Source organism: Vitis vinifera, chromosome 5, assembly GCF_030704535.1.
Source record: "Vitis vinifera cultivar Pinot Noir 40024 chromosome 5, ASM3070453v1".
Taxonomy (NCBI): Eukaryota; Viridiplantae; Streptophyta; class Magnoliopsida; order Vitales; family Vitaceae; genus Vitis; species Vitis vinifera.
This window is the reverse complement of record NC_081809.1, coordinates 22,651,815-22,668,998: the sequence shown is the minus strand read 5'-3', so window position 1 is coordinate 22,668,998 and position 17,184 is coordinate 22,651,815. Positions and strand designations below refer to the sequence as shown.

General features: G+C 40.2%; 1 protein-coding gene across 1 annotated transcript in view; it reads left to right on the top strand.

Annotated features, from left to right (window-relative positions):
• LOC100249820 (2-isopropylmalate synthase A) overlaps positions 1 to 17,184 on the top strand; it is a 45,952-nt gene that overhangs the window by 16,165 nt on the left and 12,603 nt on the right. The window contains exons 4-6 of the mRNA XM_002268906.5: positions 11,707 to 11,799; positions 11,895 to 11,981; positions 15,611 to 15,711. Of these exons, the coding sequence (XP_002268942.2) occupies positions 11,707 to 11,799; positions 11,895 to 11,981; positions 15,611 to 15,711 (281 nt within the window). The remainder of the gene's footprint in view (positions 1 to 11,706; positions 11,800 to 11,894; positions 11,982 to 15,610; positions 15,712 to 17,184) is intronic.

The window sequence follows — 17,184 nt, the reverse complement described above, 5'->3', positions numbered from 1 at the left end:
GAACTTCATTTCTGGTTGTAGGCTAAGAGGTAGAGGGGATGCGGAGATTATGGTGTGTCATCTGCTCTTTGCAGACGACACTATTCTCTGCGAGGCTAGTAAGGATCAATTAACTCATCTTGGATGGATTTTGGCGTGGTTCGAGGCGGCTTCTGGGCTTAGGATCAATCTGGCCAAGAGTGAGCTTATTCCAGTTGGGGAGATTGATAATATTGAGGAAATGGCGGTGGAATTAGGCTGCAGAATTGGAAGCTTTCCGGTTAAATATTTGGGGTTGCCCCTTGGGTCCCGGCACAAGGCCTTGTCCACGTGGGACGGGGTGGAGGAAAGAATGAGGAGAAGACTTGCCCTTTGGAAAAGACAATGCTTGTCTAAGGGCGGGAGAATCACCCTTATTAAGAGTACCTTGGTCAGCATTCCCATTTATCAAATGTCCATCTTTAGAATGCCTAAGTCAGTGGTTAAAAGGCTTGAGAAATTACAAAGAGATTTTCTTTGGGGAGGGGGAAGCACGGGTAGGAAAATCCATTTAATTAATTGGAAGGTGGTGTGTACTCAAAAGGAGAAGGGGGGTCTTGGTATTAGGAGGATGGGGTTACTGAACAAGGCCTTATTGGGCAAGTGGATTTGGAGATTTGCCGTTGAAAAGGACGTCTTGTGGAAGAAGGTGATCGGGGTGAAGCATGGGTTGGAGGGTTGTGGTTGGAAATCTAAGGAAGTTCGGGGGCCCTTTGGAGTGGGAGTTTGGAAGGAGATTTTGAAGGAGATGAGCTGGTGTTGGAATAACATGAAGTTCAAGGTGGGGAGGGGGACAAAGATCATGTTCTGGACTGATCTTTGGTGCGGCAACGAAGCGCTGTCCCAAGCGTTTCCCCAGAGTTTTGCCTTGGCAGTGTGCAGTAATGAATTGGTGAATAATGTGTGGGACCCAAGGCTTGGCCAAGGAGGGTGGAATCTCAGATTGGCTAGAGATTCTAACGATTGAGAGCTGGTGTTAATAGAAGACTTGCTCTTCTTGCTAAGGGACATCAGGGTAACCCCAGAGGAGGACTCAGTGCTTTGGAAAGGAGGGGATTCTGCCAGTTTTCGGATTCGGGTGGCTTACAATCTGCTGGCAGCCCCTAATCCTCTCGTCTTTCCGGGAAAAAATATTTGGGTGGATAAGGTCCCAACCAAAGTGGCTTTTTTTGCGTGGGAGGCTACTTGGGAAAAAATCCTCACGTTGGATAGGCTGCAAAAGCGTGGGTGGCAGCTTCCAAATCGTTGTTTTTTGGGTGGTTGTGAAGAGGAAAATGTAAATCACATTCTTTTACACTGTACAGTGGTTAAGGCCCTATGGGAAATCGCCTTTGCCTTATTTGGGGTTCAGTGGGTGTTTCTAGAGAAGGTCAAAGAGGCGTTGTTCTGTTGGCGGGGCCCTTTTGTGGGTAAAAAAAGGAAGAAGATATGGAAGACCATTCCGTTATGTATTTTTTGGACGATGTGGAAGGAAAGAAATAGGTTAGCTTTTAGAGGGGGTTTTTTGGCTATTCAGACTCTTAAGAATTCTTTTGTTTGTAGTTTGTGGAGTTGGGCTAAGTTGTATAGGGGAGATGTGTCTTCTTCACTTTTAGGCTTCTTGGAGTGGGTAGCAGTCCCCTAAGGGCTGGTGAGGTGGTCCTGTTTTTGTTTTTTTGGCCTTGTGGCTGCTTTGTATACTTCCTGTATGCGGTGCGGCCTTTTGGCCTTCTTTAATATATATTCTGCTCTCGCTTATCAAAAAAAAAAAAAGACTAAAACTACCTTTACTTTTATTTTTTATTTTTAAAATTCTCTTCTGTGCTACTACTCATTCCTCTTAACATGCTAATCTTTGACTACTTGTTTGTGGATGTTGTTTCTTGATTATTGTAAAATTCTCTAATGAAGAATTAGTGAACTCCTAGTTGTACTACTAAATTTTCCGTTTTATTTTTGTCACAAGGTTGTGGAAATCTAGTCAAGTTGCAGATTCAGGTAGTGGAGGAAGGAAGGTCTCTTAGATTTTGTTGTAGGAAGATAAAGAATTTATTTAATTGGTTTAAAGCAAGTAGAAATGTAACATAAGATGATCGTCTTTTTTTTTTTTTTTTGATAACTAAAAAGCAAATATAATTAAAGTGCAAGAAAAGGTGCACTAGGTACACATGAAGCATACAAGGAATGCCAAAAAGCAAAAGAAAGAAAAAGAAACAACAAGCCATCCCAAAACTAGGGGCCCAAAACAAGGACAAAGCTTGTGAGACTAATAGGCTCCCAAACTACTTAACCTAGTCCAAAGCATCAACTACTTGCTTCACCAAGGACCACTCCCCCAAGCCTCTACCTAAGGCAGATGCACAAGACCCCTTGCAAAACAAACCAAACTACGAAACCCTTACAAGTAGTAGTAGACAATGAGAAAACAACCTCTTCCTTTCCACCTACCTCTCCACCTTCCAACCCCTCACCTTAGCACTAGCTAGGACACTCAAAGACCAACTCCTACCCACCCTTCCTGCAATTGCTCCCTTTTCCACTTAACTGATTGAAATTAATGGAGCACTTCGAAGCTCTCGTTCAGTGTGAGAGGCAGAGGAAGGTTTTCTCTTAGCAGTTGATTCCACCACTTTGCGACCTTTGTTTTTTTTGATAGGCAAAGACACAGAAAAAGTATATATTAATAAGAAGAGGGTGCCTAACGGACAACCCAAAGCATACAGGAAGTATACAACAACATACGCCAAAAGACAAAAACTAAAGAAAGAGGGGTTCAAAAAAACACACTTGCCCTCAACTAGAGCTCAACCAGTCAAAAAAGTTGATTAAAGAATTAGACCCTTCATCTATACACGGCTTAGCCCACAACCAAAAGTTACTAACAAAAGAATATTTCAACATTTGAATCGAGAACTACTCATTTTCAAAAGCAATCCTATTTATTTCCTTCCAAACCATCCAAAAGAGACACAAAGGGGCTGCTCTCCAAACCTTTCTTCTCTTCTTGCCCACAAAAGAGCCATGCCACCAAAGGACCTCTTTAACTGACAAAGGAAGAACCCATAACACACTAAAAAGGGTAAACAAAAAGTCCCACAAAACCTTAGTCTTGGTGCAGTGAATTAGAAAGTGATCAATGGTCTCTTCAGCAGCACAACAAAGGAAACATCTATTTGGGAGTGACCAACTCCTCTTCTTTAGTTGATTCAAGGTTAAAACTTTACCCCATGGGGCTTCCCAAAAAAAAAAAGAAAAACCAACCTTAGGGGCAGCACAAGAGCTCCAAATAATGCTGTTCGGAAACGGGACTATACTGCTGCCCTCTAAAGTGCTATAACAGGCTTTAACAAAAAACAAACCATCCTTGGCCTCTTTCCACTAAACCCTATCCTCCATATTAGTGTGCACCTTCTTCCCTTGTAAGGTGACAAGGAATCTCTCCACCGTCTCCAACTCCCAATCATTAAACGGCCTAGAAAAATGTGGATTCCAGCCCTCCTCCTCCCCCGAAGCATCCCACAACGTTGCCACCCACTCCTCTTTAAATGCCACCAATGCAAACAATGAAGGGAAGGAAAGGCTTAATGTGTCATCACAACATCACCTATCCTCCCAAAATCTCACTCTTCTACCATACCCCACGGAGAAAACAAGATTGCTCTTCATTAAAGGAAAGTTCAGTGTTAAATCTTATTATAGGTCTTTAAAGGTGGAGAACAACCCCTTATTTCCAGCAAAGGAGGTATGGGGTTTGTGTGCCCCTTTAAGAACTCGTTTTTTTGCTTGTGAAGCTGTTTGGGGTAAAATTTCTATTGTTGATATGTTAATGAGGAGGGGTTGGTCTATGGTTAATAGATACAATCTTTGTAAAGAGAATGAGGAATTGGCGGATCATATTCTAATTCATTGCGGTAAGACAAGGGAGCTTTGGACTGTGGTGCTCTCTTCTTTTGGGGTGGTGTGGGTGTTCCCGAACTCAGTGAGAAATTTGCTTCTTGAATGGAAAATTAAGGGCCTAGAAAAGAAGAGGAGTGTAGTTTGGAAAATGACGCCTATTTGTTTGTTTTGGTGTATTTGGGGAGAGCGAAATAGAAGAGTGTTCCAAGAAGAAGAGAAGTCAGATATGAGCTTGAAGAATCTCTTCCTTCGGTCTCTTCTTGAATGGTCTCAACAGTTCATGGACGTGGACTATCTCTCTTTTATGAATGTGTTGGGTGTTTGATTTGTTGGTCATCTTTAGCATTTCTAGGTTTTTGTTTCTCCTTTGTTGCCTTGGGTGAGGCTTTCTTTGTATACTGCCGGTGTACATAGGGAGCACCCCCTATTTTGGCGTGTTTTAATATGAATTCTTCTCTTGGTTTATCAAAAAAAAAATTCCTTCCTTATTTCTTTCCAAAACCCCACACCATATCCCTTCCTTACTTCTTGGGTACACCACCCCCCTTCTTCCACTTCATACTTCCTACTAATCACTTGTTTTCATAGAGTCCCCCTTTTTTCCGTGAAACACCAACTCCACTTACCCAAAAGGGCTCTATTGAGGTTATATAGATTTCTAACATCCAAACCACCCTTCCTTTTATCAAAACAAACAATCTCCCACTTTACAAGATGAGGCTTCTTCTCCAACCCTCCCCCACCCCAAAAAAAGTCCCTTTGAATTTTCTCTAGTCTCAATCTAACCACTTGTGGCATACGCAAAAGGGACATGAAATATATGGGCATACTTGACAAAGTGCTCTGAATGAGGGTGATCCTCCCTTCTTTAGAAATAAATTGTCTTTTCCACATGACAAGCCTCTTTTGGAATCTCTCCTCCACCCCATCCCAAACCATCGCTGATTTATGAGCAACCCCTAAGGGGAGCCCCAAGAAAGAGGATGGCAGTGCCCCCACCTTGCAGCCAAGTTCAAGGGCCAACTCCAATACATTCTCAACCCTTCCTACCAGAAGGATTTCACTCTTGTCCAAGTTGATTTTCAGCCCTGAAATGGCTTCAAACCACATTAAAATCTAGCTCAAAAAGACCATTTGCTCTGTGGAAGCCTCACAAAACACCATAGTATCATCAGCGAATGCCAAGTGGGTAACTTGAAACCCCTCTCCTACCCATCCCCTAACCCTGCAGCCTGATAAGAATCCCCTAACCACTTTGCGACCCTTTCTAACTTTTGGCTTTCTCAAAAGGGACTCAACTTCTTTCTCGAAGCCTTCCATCGACAACCCCAGAAACTCGCTGAAGGAGACGAACTTTTGGAAAGATTGATTGTTAAGACTTTCATTGGACACAACCTTCACACCCTCTAAATCCTTGTTGGGCAAGCCCTCTCTTAAAAAGATCCCCTTCATTACACAAAGTTTGGTTTGCTCCCTTGACGCTCTAAGAAAGAGACCTTGGGGGAATTGAATCCAAACCCTTATTGGGAAACAAACCCACACACCCATCACCTTTGCCCTTAACTGAAATCCCCTCGATCAAGTCCCTTTGCGAAGCAAGGCTATTAGCCACAACCAGGGTAACGCCCCCCTCTTTGATCAAAGAAGAAGAACAAGATGGAAGCAGAAGATTTTTCCCTCACCACCAATGCACAAGATGGAGACTTACCTTCAAAACCATTCGAAAAGTCATCCGCTTCCACCAAAAGAGTTATCTGCAAAAGGCGAACCTATCTCAAGGCTCTGATCTTTTGATAACTTGTACGAGTCTAGAAGGAGCCCTTGGAGAACCTTAACCTCATCAGTTGGCAAAGTGGGCCTCTTAAAAGTGCTCCTAGGAGGCTAGGACCGCTAGCACAAGAAACCTCAATTGAAAGCCCCAGGCCCAAAATAGGGAGATTTTGGCCCAAAGAGGATTGGCCCAAAGAGGATGGGCCAAAAGAATCAAAGCAAGGCCTATTGTTCATAGGGCCTCCCACCTCTCAACCCAAAGAGTCAAGAGGGCTCGACTCTTTGCCCACTAACCCAACAAGGGCCAAAGGAAAATAGTTAAAGGCCAACTTCTCTTTTAACCCCACCTTGACCAACCTTTTTTTTTTATAGGTAAATAAGAGAATATATTAAAAGTGCAAAGGGCACATCAGAGTACACAAGAAGTATACAAGAAGGGCCCAAAGGCTTACAAGAAGAGAAAGAACGAAACAAGGAACAAACCCACCTTAATAACCCAGTAAGCGAAACCTATGTCTAACCACCTAATCGACCCCCACTAATCACAACACCCTAAAACAACCCTTTTCTAGAAAAAAAGCCAACAGAGCCAACAACTTAAACCCAATAAAAACCTCATGCAACAAGATTAGTGACTCAACTACTCTTACTCAGTCATGGTGAACAGAGTCCCAGTTGGTTTCTTCTCAAGCTCGAAGGGGCTGCGCCAAGGGGACCCCCTTTCCCCCTATCTTTTTGTCATGGGAATGGAAGTGTTGAGCGTTTTAATCAGAAGGGCCGTGGAAGGGGGATTTATTTCGGGGTGTAATATCCAGCGTGGTAGAGGGTGGGTTGTCCACATTACACACTTGCTCTTTGCCGATGACACAATTGTTTTTTGTGAGGCAAAAAAAGAGCATTTAATGCATTTGAGTTGGATTCTGTTTTGGTTTGAAGCCGCATCAAGGTTAAGAATTAATTTGGCTAAAAGTGAGATCATTCCGATAGGGGAGGTGGACGAGATGGCAGTGCAGTTAGGGTGTAGGGTGGGACAGCTGCCTGCAGTCCACTTGGAGCCTTTGGGGGCGCCAAATAAGGCTGTTTTTGGGTGGGACGGGGTAGAAGAGAAAGTGAGGAGGAGACTTGTCCTTTGGAAAAGACAATATATTTCAAAGGGTGGGAGAATTACTCTTATTAAGAGCACAATGGCAAACATGCCAGTGTATCAAATGTCCCTTTTTCGCATGCCCAAATCTGTGGCAAGGAGGCTAGAAAAACTGCAAAGAGATTTTTTGTGGGGAGGGGGAAATCTGGAAAGGAAAGCTCACCTTGTTAAATGGGAGGTGGTTTGTGGGGATAAGGAGAAAGGGGGGCTTGGAATAAGGAAGCTAACCCTCTTGAATAAAGCTTTACTTGGCAAATGGACTTGGAGATTTGCTTGTGAAAAGGAGGCTCTCTGGAAGCAAGTGCTTATGGCGAAGTATGGGCAAGAGGATTTCGGTTGGAGGACAAAAAAGGCTGTGGGTGCGTTTGGAGTGGGGGTTTGGAAGGAGATTTTGGAGGAAGCTGGATGGTGCTGGGAAAATTTGGCGTTTAAAGTGGGGAAAGACAATAAAATTAGGTTTTGGACTAATATTTGGTGTGGGGATACAGTGCTGTCCCAAAGTTTCCCGCACCTCTTTACTTTGGCAGCTCATAGGAATGCGACAATAGAAGAAATGTGAGATCGGAATTTTGGAGGAGGATGGAATTTGAGGTTCATTAGGGATTTTAACGATTGGGAAATGGATATGGTAGGCAACTTGCTTCATGAGTTGAGGGGTCACAGTATAACTTTGGAGGAAGATTCGGTTTTTTGGAAGGAAGGAGGTAATGGGCAGTTTAGAGTAAAGGAAGTTTATAGCCTGTTGGATAGGCCTTTGACGGTTGTTTTTCTGAAAAATAAAATTTGGGTGGAGAGAGTTCCAACTAAAATTGTGTTCTTTGCGTGGGAAGCCACTTGGGGGAAGATTATGACTCTTGATAGACTCCAGAAGAGAGGGTGGCAGCTCCCCAATCGCTGTTTTTTGTGTGCTTGTGAAGAGGAAAATGTAAATCACATTCTCATTCATTGTACAGTGGCCAGAGTGCTGTGGGACTTAGTTTTGGGTTTGTTTGGGGTACAGTGGGCATTTCCTGAAACTGTAAAGGAGGTTTTATTTAGTTGGAGGGGTTCCTTTGTGGGGAAAAAAAGGAAAAAACTTTGGAATTCCATTCCGTTATTTATTTTTTGAACGGTTTGTAAGGAAAGGAATAGACTAGCTTTTTAGGGGGGGGGGGTGTTAAATATTTTTTTGTATGTAACATTTGGGGTTGGGCTAAATTGTATATTGGTGAGGAGCCGAATTCTCTTATAGGATTTCTGGAGTGGTTAGCCTCCAGATAAGGGGTGGTGGGTTTATTTTTGGTTTTTTGCTTGTGAGGCCTTAGTAGCCTTGTATACCCCCTGTATACTTTGTGGCTTCTTTGCCTCTTTTTATTGAATTCTGTGCTTACTTATCAAAAAAAAAAAACTACTCTTCCCCCTTACCCTAACTAACAAAGGGGAACTTTTGTAATTAACCAAACACTTTTAAGTTTCAAATCTCTCTCTTGAAACAGGAAGTCAAGTTTAGCTTCCTTATCCCCCTTGAGACACAAGCACCATGCCCCCTCCTTTTCTACATCTTCCTCTTCCTCAAAAGGGAGAAAATCTCATTTTCAAAACCCTCGACCGACATCCCCACAAGGCTATTCAAATTAGCCAACTTAGAAAAATGTTCATTGGAAAGAACCTCCTCCCTCACCAGCCAATTGAATAACTTCAACTTTGAAGATACCCGCTCCTTAGACCTGAGTGCCAAATCTTGGCCTAAAGGGCTTTCCACGACGTTCTTCGGACACTCCAAAAGAGATTCATCTTGAAGCATCGTCTTGAGAGGCCGACATCCTACTCCCACAGGACCTTCACAAAACCCCACTTTCGACTAAGAAAACTTTTCCCCATCATGATTTTCTCATGAGGATTGAATCAAAGCCCTACCATCGCCTGACGACCCAACCATAGATGCAAGAAGAGAAAAGAAAGAGGAAGTCCCTCCCTTATGATCCTTAAGACCTTTCTTGAAGATGGGATCATTAAAAAACCCTCCTCTCTCATTGTTGCCTCCTTTCTCTTCGTTGGTCAGAGGATACAAAACACCCTCAAAGGCACTTGAAAAGGACCTTGGCCCAACCTTGGCAAGCCCACCAGCGCTTCCATCTAAAGAGGGCAACCTCTTAGATTTGGGCCGACCTAATAGTTTGGGAAGGCCAAAAGGACAACTCTTATCTGTCACACCTAAGCCCACTTTGGAAGAGCAAGGTTCCACCTCTGCGTTATCTTTAGGAATCAAGAAACCCATTGACCCATCAAGAGCCTCAACTGGATTCATAGAGGACTTAGAGCCCACTTCCCCAACTTGCTCCAATAGAAAGCTGCTGGCACTATTTCTAAAGAGCCCTTTTGTCGTCGTTGTGTGCACAAAGGGACTCAGCCCCCTGCAATTTTCCTTCCTGGAAACTGACGAAAACCATGGAGTCTCCCACCATAGCTGAATGCCGATGACCCTGCCACCACATGTAGGATCCCTGGCACCTACCTCCCATTGGAGCTGACTAGAATTCTAGCCCACTTTGAATGACGTCTCTCCGCTATATCCATAGCCACAACCTCCACAAGCATCCCCCACTCTTTTGAAGAAATCCTTTCCCCACAAGTGCACAGACAACCCAATCACTCGTACTCGAATTTCTTTAGTAGAAGCCCCCTTCCTTGAAACAATCCTTCTTGGGGCACCACCGATCCAGTTGCAACCTCTTTCCATCGAAAGAAAAACACCCCATATGCCTTACCCTTTCAGCATCCTTAGCATTCTTGAACTCAGACAAGATCAAAGCACCACCCAAAAACAGTAGATTAAAGTTCCCAACCAGATTCCGGTTTTTGCAGGCCCAAGCTTTGAAAGAACCGAACTCTGGAGCTTCACCTGCAAAGTCTTCCCACCTACCCACAAGATAATGCTTGAAAAGCTTCAAATTTTCCTCTAGTTCCTCCTGCCCACTCTGGACCCAAACAGCCTCTTCCACTTCCCCCCTTGCCTCTGGTTTGCATCTGCAAAAGAAGCTCCTTCATGAGGTAAAACTGCTGCACACTCCCTTCTTTGGCCAACATCCCCCTGAGGCAACTTCGAAGGACTGCGCACAGGAACAACGCCAATGCTCCTCAACCTGCTTGCCCAAATCTTCCAACCCCATGCACCACCCCTTCCTTTTGGAAAGATTAAGGAAAACCTCTTCCCCTGTGCTGACACAACTGAACATTGCAAAAAACGACCTGCATTATTGCCTTGAAGCTCTAGCTTAAAAACTCTTCTTCCTTCCTTCAACTCCAACCTAAAAGGCCTTCTGTTAAAGTTGCCACAGCAGAGTTCAACCCCCTCCAACAGCAAAGCAAGGCCTCTCTCCCCAAATCCGATCCAAGAGGAAAAACTTTGACCCCTCTCTACAATCAGACCAACTTCCTTTCTCTTGACCATCTCCTTTGATATCTCAAAAGATTTCAACTCCACCCCAAACCAACACCTTCCCCCATTCCTGCCCCTCTCTCTCCTATTTTCTATGCTCTTGCTTCATTGCTTCATTGCAGCTTTCATTACTGTTTTAATTATTCTGTTTTACATCTTTTTTAAGCCAGAATAAAATTATTGCAACCAACTGATTAATTGAGATCAAGAGCATCTCACCAAGTTTCTTCTTGTCTCTCAGGATAAGAGCATCCTCTCATCTCCTTTATTCATTTGTTTTATTATTTGATGTACTCCTATCAGGATAATAATGGATGGTTTTGAGGTGGAAAGGTTGAAATTAGGATTCCCCACCTTTACTTTGCAGATTATATCAATTTAACTTGCAGGAACTGGCATGTTATATCAATATTGATCTGCTGGACCGTGTCTTCAGAAATTCACTATTTTATTTCTTCTCTCTCTATCTCTCTGCCCATTTCTGTCTCTCTTCTTTATTTCTAATAGACATTTTAATTCAATGAGAAAAGAGGAAAACTGATTGCTGCTGAATTTGCTTTTATTATTAACAATAGAATTGCACTGGGAGGAGGGATATTATGTCCGTTCATTCCTAAAAATTGACACTGGATAATCATAATTCATAATTAAAGAAGCAAATATTCAACAGTCACAAGGTAGCCAACCAAAGACAAATTCTCAGCAATTTTATCTTTGACACACTTGCAAATGTTCAACTTCTTCAGATAATTTCTACTGGTGGGCTTTTGATGGGGATCAACATTTAACAAAAATGGTTTAGCAATTATAGTATTTCATAACTTTAGTTGGAGTTCTTCTATTTATTAGAACTGGTTTTAGCTGATTATTTCTCAGTCAAGTTTCTATTTGTTTTGGTTTCTAATTTGATTAGGAAGAAGAGTCATATTCCTACTACTTTAACCTATATGGTTTTTCAATTTTAGTGAATAGAATTTATTGAGAACTGATTGGTTATGCAACTTTTTAAAGGTGTGATTGCCAAGGATATATTTTTTTTTTTCTCTTCTTTTCACCTAAGGGTGATTACTTAGGAATCTTGAGGTGATTGCAAAGGATCTATTTTTTTCCCTCTCTTTCCTAATCTTGTCTTCTTTGATATTTCATCTCATTATGCATAAAGAAAATCTTCTATATTGCTCAAATTTTTACCATCCTGCATCAAATTTTCACCTGATGATGTGTGCTTTTGTGCTGACATGGGATTTTGCAGTTTTTGTTAGGAAAAATGACTTAATTATGCATGTTTAAAATCAGACACACTATGAACAGTTTTTTTCTTTGATATTGGTGCATCATAAATTCCAAAGATTTTAGTCTCTTCTTTTTGTTGTGGTTATATTCCCTTGTAATATTCCTTGCATCTTATCATCATCTTTATACATTGGCTACTGATTTATGTCTTATTCATTTTGTTAAAAATTTTGGAAATTAAATATAGGTTGTAATGGCCTTAAAATGCCGTGGAGAAAAAGCATTAGGAGGCCTTTATACGGGGATCAATATACGACATATTGTTAAGACAAGCAAGATGGTATTCTTCATAGACTTCTTTGCAACTTTTGACCTTTATTCCTCTTGGTTAGATCACTTCTATTGGACTTTATTAATTGGCTTTTATTTCTCTAGGTAGCAGAGTACAGTGGACTACAAGTGCAGCCACACAAGGCTATTGTTGGAGCCAATGCCTTTGCTCATGAAAGTGGCATCCATCAGGTTCATGTTGCCACACTGATTAGCATACAAGGATTTTTCATAGCCATCAGCCTGATATCCCAATACTTATTACAACTATTTTTTTTTCTGCCGTGATGGAAAATAATTTTAATATTTGAGGTAGACCAAAAAAGGAGGGTTTTTTTTGTGTTTTTTGTAAGCACAAGGTATATTTATAATGTATATATAAAAGAGAAGTTACTAAAAGAGTTACAGCAAGGGCACACCAGAGTATACAGTGGGTACAGAAACGGCTCTAAGCCAAAAGAGTAGAAAAATAAAAACATAGAACCTTCCCATGTCTGCTTCGAACCTAATCAATCAACAAAATCTAACATGGACATGGATGTCTCTTCTATACAATGCCTAACACAATGCAAAAAACTTAACACAAAAAGGGATTTTGCATTCGTTTCAAATTTTCCATACTTTCAAATTCCCTTTGATTTCTCTCCTACCAAATTTTCCAAAGAAGACACAAAAGGGCAGCCATCTACACTTTCTTATGCGTCTTCCCTTGAAGTGCCCATTCCAACTTAACAACATCAGTCTTATTGAAGAGTCTGCCACTAGATCCTGGCTGATGCAATGTAGAGAATGCAATTAACAGATTCTTCTTCCCTTTTACATATATAACATCTGTTCCTTAAAGACACCACATATCCATCTAAAACCTTACTTTCCTCCCATGCTCCATAATAAAGTGAACTCTGCTTTTAAAAACCTCGTAATTTCTTCTAATGGCCTAACACAATCTTGCTCTAAGACCTTCCCTTATTACTACAAAATACCAATCTCTTCCCCCTTTGAATTTTTGCAATAATAACCAGCTTCCATAGAGATTCTCTTTCTGAGGCAAATCCCCAACTCCACTTGCCCAGAAGAGCAGTATTGAGAACAAAAAGATTCTTGATGCCAAGACCCCCCTTCTTTCTTAGCCATGCACACAATTGAGCACTTGACCAAATGAGGCTTTTTCTGTACGGCTTCACCCTCCCACTGGAAGCTTCTTTGGATCTGCTCTAGCCTTACTTTACCTTCTTGGAATCACCAACAAGGACATGCAACAAGCTAGAAAGAGTACTTCTAGTTAGTGCGTGTCTCCTCCCTTTCAACAAATACCATTTCTTCCACTAGCACTTGAATCCATGCAACATAGGATTCAACCAGTTGTCTCTATTGACTGTTGGCAATGGTGGCTTTTTCTGGGAATCAACAGTTCGAATTATTAGATTTTTCTTATATATCAAGTCTCCTCATTCCTAAGGGGATTGGCTTTTGAAGTTTGAAGATACCCCGCTTTAGCTGCCTCTTTCGCTCCTGTCTTCTCTATAATGTGCCCATCAATTAATCTTTTCTTCCTTATTTTCCTTGTTTTCCTTGTTTTATTTGTTTGCTTGTCTTTCTTCTTCTATGGCCTTTTCTCTTCTTCTGCACCTTCTATTTCAAGTTGGGAGTCATATTTAAGTATTGAAGTCTTCTTCCTGTGCACCACATCTTCTTTTTCCTGTGGAAACCCATTCAATGATCTTCCTACTTCGAATCCCTATACTTCCTCTGCCATCTGGTTTCTAATGCTCCAAGTAGGTTTTGTCTTGGCATTTGATGTGGATGCCTTAGCTTGATTAAAGGGCTCATCTTTGTTTCTTTCTCTTTGTTTTTTATTTTCCTCTAGATGCTACATTTTTGACCTGTGCTTTTCTTTAGTATGTCTTGCACTCAGTTTTGATGTTGTTTCTTTGGGTAAGTTGGTTTTTTTTTTCTTTTCAATTAATTAGTAATTTCTTATGAAAAAGTTATAAATGAATAAAATAATATTCATGTGGCTATATGTTGGTTCTTGTCCTGCAACATAGGTCATTGGGTAATGGTGGAAAAGTTGACCCCTCTCTCATGATGATGTTTTTTTTTTATTTGATTTTTTAATAGGGAATGGAGATTGGAATAAATGGATCAAATTTCCCATCATTACATAGTATTGAACCAATTCATAAAGTGGATAATTCATTCGGATGAACTTCTCATGATGAAATGATAATAATGTTGATTGAGGGAGTCCAAAATATCTTGCATGCTTATTCTTTTCAGCAACTTCTTAGAATACTGTGAACTGTATCTCCTATGGTGATTTTTGGAAGAAGGGAACATGTAAATATGGATGGCACTGTCCAAAATAATTACCGATTCCTGTTTAGTCGAGTCAAAATTACTACAACTGATGACCATGATTCAAATAATTAATTGAGTGTAAACCAATACATTGAACTGTTTCTGATTAAATAAAATAAAATAAACCAAAACATTGAACTAGGTTAAGTTAATTAGAATAAAAACATCAATGATATATTTTGGTCTAATTTGTTTATTTTGATCTAAACAATGGTTGCAAGCATTACCTAATGTAGACGATTTTCTTACATAGAAAACACAAGTGGGAAAAATAATGGGACCACTTCTGATGAACCATGGGAGTTAATATTTCTGGTTACTAAAACAAACAATGTTACCCACTAAACTCCAAATTTAGAGTCTGTTGAACCTTCAGTTGTTGATCATCTGTGTCCTTGTAAAATTGAAACGTCACTCATTCTATGATTCTCCATCATTGATTGATTCCGTGTTTTTTTTCACATTTACACAATCTAAACTTCATCAGACTGATCATGCACCAGCCTGCAACATGCTTGCTCTCTCATACCAATTTTCTAACACTATAGGGGAAGAAACCACTCATATTCTTTCATATAGAGTTTACTGGGGCTGACTGCTAAGTTTTCTCATATGACAATGCGGATTTGTAAAGCTCTAAGGGCTTGTTTGGCAAAGTTTTCAAAAAGATTTCTCAAAAATGGGTTTTTGAGAATAATTCTTAAAAACAATTCTCAGTTATTTTCAGGCACAAAATTATGTTTGGGAACTGAAATATGAAAAACAATTTTCTTGACCTATTCTCCATGAAGGTATTGTGTACTTATGTCCAAGATAAAAGTTCCCAACATATTCTCCTTGTTTCTAATTGTTTCTTAGGATACTCTATAAGAAGCACTTGAAAACACCTCAAATTTTTTTCTGAAAAATCACCTTGTTTTCAAAACAAATTATCAAAATTCTGTTTTCAGTCTAAAATTTATCAAATGCCTTCTTGAAGTTGAAAAAGTCCTTGATTAGTAAAAGAAACTGTACTGACCACCTCTGCTTGATTGATCCTGCAGCAGTTTCTCACACAATGAACTAGGTTCTTTTTAAGTCATAGTTTATATGGTTAGTCGGGGATTTGTGAGGCTTAATTAGGCAATCTAAATCAACTGTGTCCTAAGATTTCCATGTCAGTTACCATCCCTAGTGTGCGTTGGTAGTGCCTGAAAGTCTCCAACAATGTGTTCTAACATTGTCTTCACGACATCAAAGTGTGAATCCATCAGCAATCTTCCGATGCTACCCTATCAAAGTGACTAACTTTATAATGGATTATCAACACTAAAAATCTTAACACGTGCTAAATATTATATGTTTATCATTATTATCTTTTAAATTTTTTTTTCATGCCTGAATTTGTCATGTCTGTTATCCTTTCTGTTAATTGTGATTGACAGCTTAAAACTTATTTTATCATGCTTTCTATTTTGTAGGATGGAATGCTTAAGCATAAAGAAACATATGAGATCATATCTCCAGAAGATATTGGTCTTTTTCGATCTAACGAATCTGGTATTGTCCTTGGAAAACTTAGGTATGCTGTATGCAGTATTATATTCTGAATATATTCAACTATGTGGTGGTTTGATAGATTAGTTAGTTGTCTACGTTTCTTGATAGAGTTGTTGGTTTCTATGTCTAACAACTTGTTATCATTATATATATATTCTGATTATAGTGGGCATATAAGTATGCGTTCTTCAGATTCTAAGGTTTCCCTTTGCCTCATGTGCGCTTGTGATAGATTTCATTGAATAAATGAGATTTGGGATTGGATTTGTGCATTATGCATTTGTATCACTTCAGAAATTGTCTTGTGGGAATGGGGATATATTTGGCATTCGCACATTATTATGGTGTAGAACCTCTAATCTCCTGAGGCAACTTGTTGTCTCAACTGTAGAGGGATTTATTTTTATGTGTTTGAAGCAGCTGCTAGTTTGCCACCAGATGGTTAAGACCAGATCTTATGGCATCATGCATCTGTAAACCACCAAAACTTAATAAGATCCTTGAGCTTTCTTTTTAGCCCCTTCCAATTCTCATTTTGAACACAAAATATCATTATTCTTATTGACAAAGAGTTGATTGTTGAATGTGGTATGACCCTAGACACGAGGAGGGATGTAACTGAAGAACCAAATGTTAATGGTGGGCAAAATTTTTTAGAGGCCGTGCAAAAAGGTATTTTGAGAAGAAAAAGGAAATTTATAGCACCATCAATCTGCACCATGTCTAACATTGTGTGTTCCCACATTTTCCTTTTGAAAGCAGATTGGTTTATTTGAGGAGCAAAAAGATGATGCCTTGCAGCATTCAGAGTGATGACTAGATAAGATCAAGCCTGGTGGCTTGAAGCAATGTCTGTGTTTGATATATTTAATTTGGCAATGCTTAGGGAGGTTGGGCTTGTCAGCTTTCTTTCTTTTTACGAGTCATCATTTGGGGATAACGAGCAAAACATTAGATTTAAGGCTTTTAGGCCTGCTATACACCTCTGTATGCTAGTCTCTCTTCATTAGGGAAATATCTACATAATGAAAAAAGACATCAGATTTTAGAACAAAGCCTCTAGGAACAGATGTCCAAGGCTCTGAATACTATCCTTTCTGCCCTTAAGGAAAAATCTATTTAACGGTATTTGGATGATTTCCAAACTAATAATTACATGAATTCACCAGGACTGGACTTGATGAAGTATACTAACTGGAAATGAATATATGTTGTATGCTGGGCCAAAAACCGCTCAAAACATAGCCAATCAGTTGAATTTGGTGATGTATCTTATAGATCTTGTAGGCACGCCTTTGTTGTAGTTGGTCTTAGATGGTAAATTTTAGATTTTTGCCTGAATTTCACCTTTGGCTGAAGAATGAATGCAGTCCAATTTCTGGACTTCATCGCTTCTTATTTTGGATGACTTTTTTTTCTCATCACATCGTAGTTGCAGAAAACAATTTGGATTAGGTATTGGAATAATTTGAGACTCAGCAGTTTGTTGTAGTTA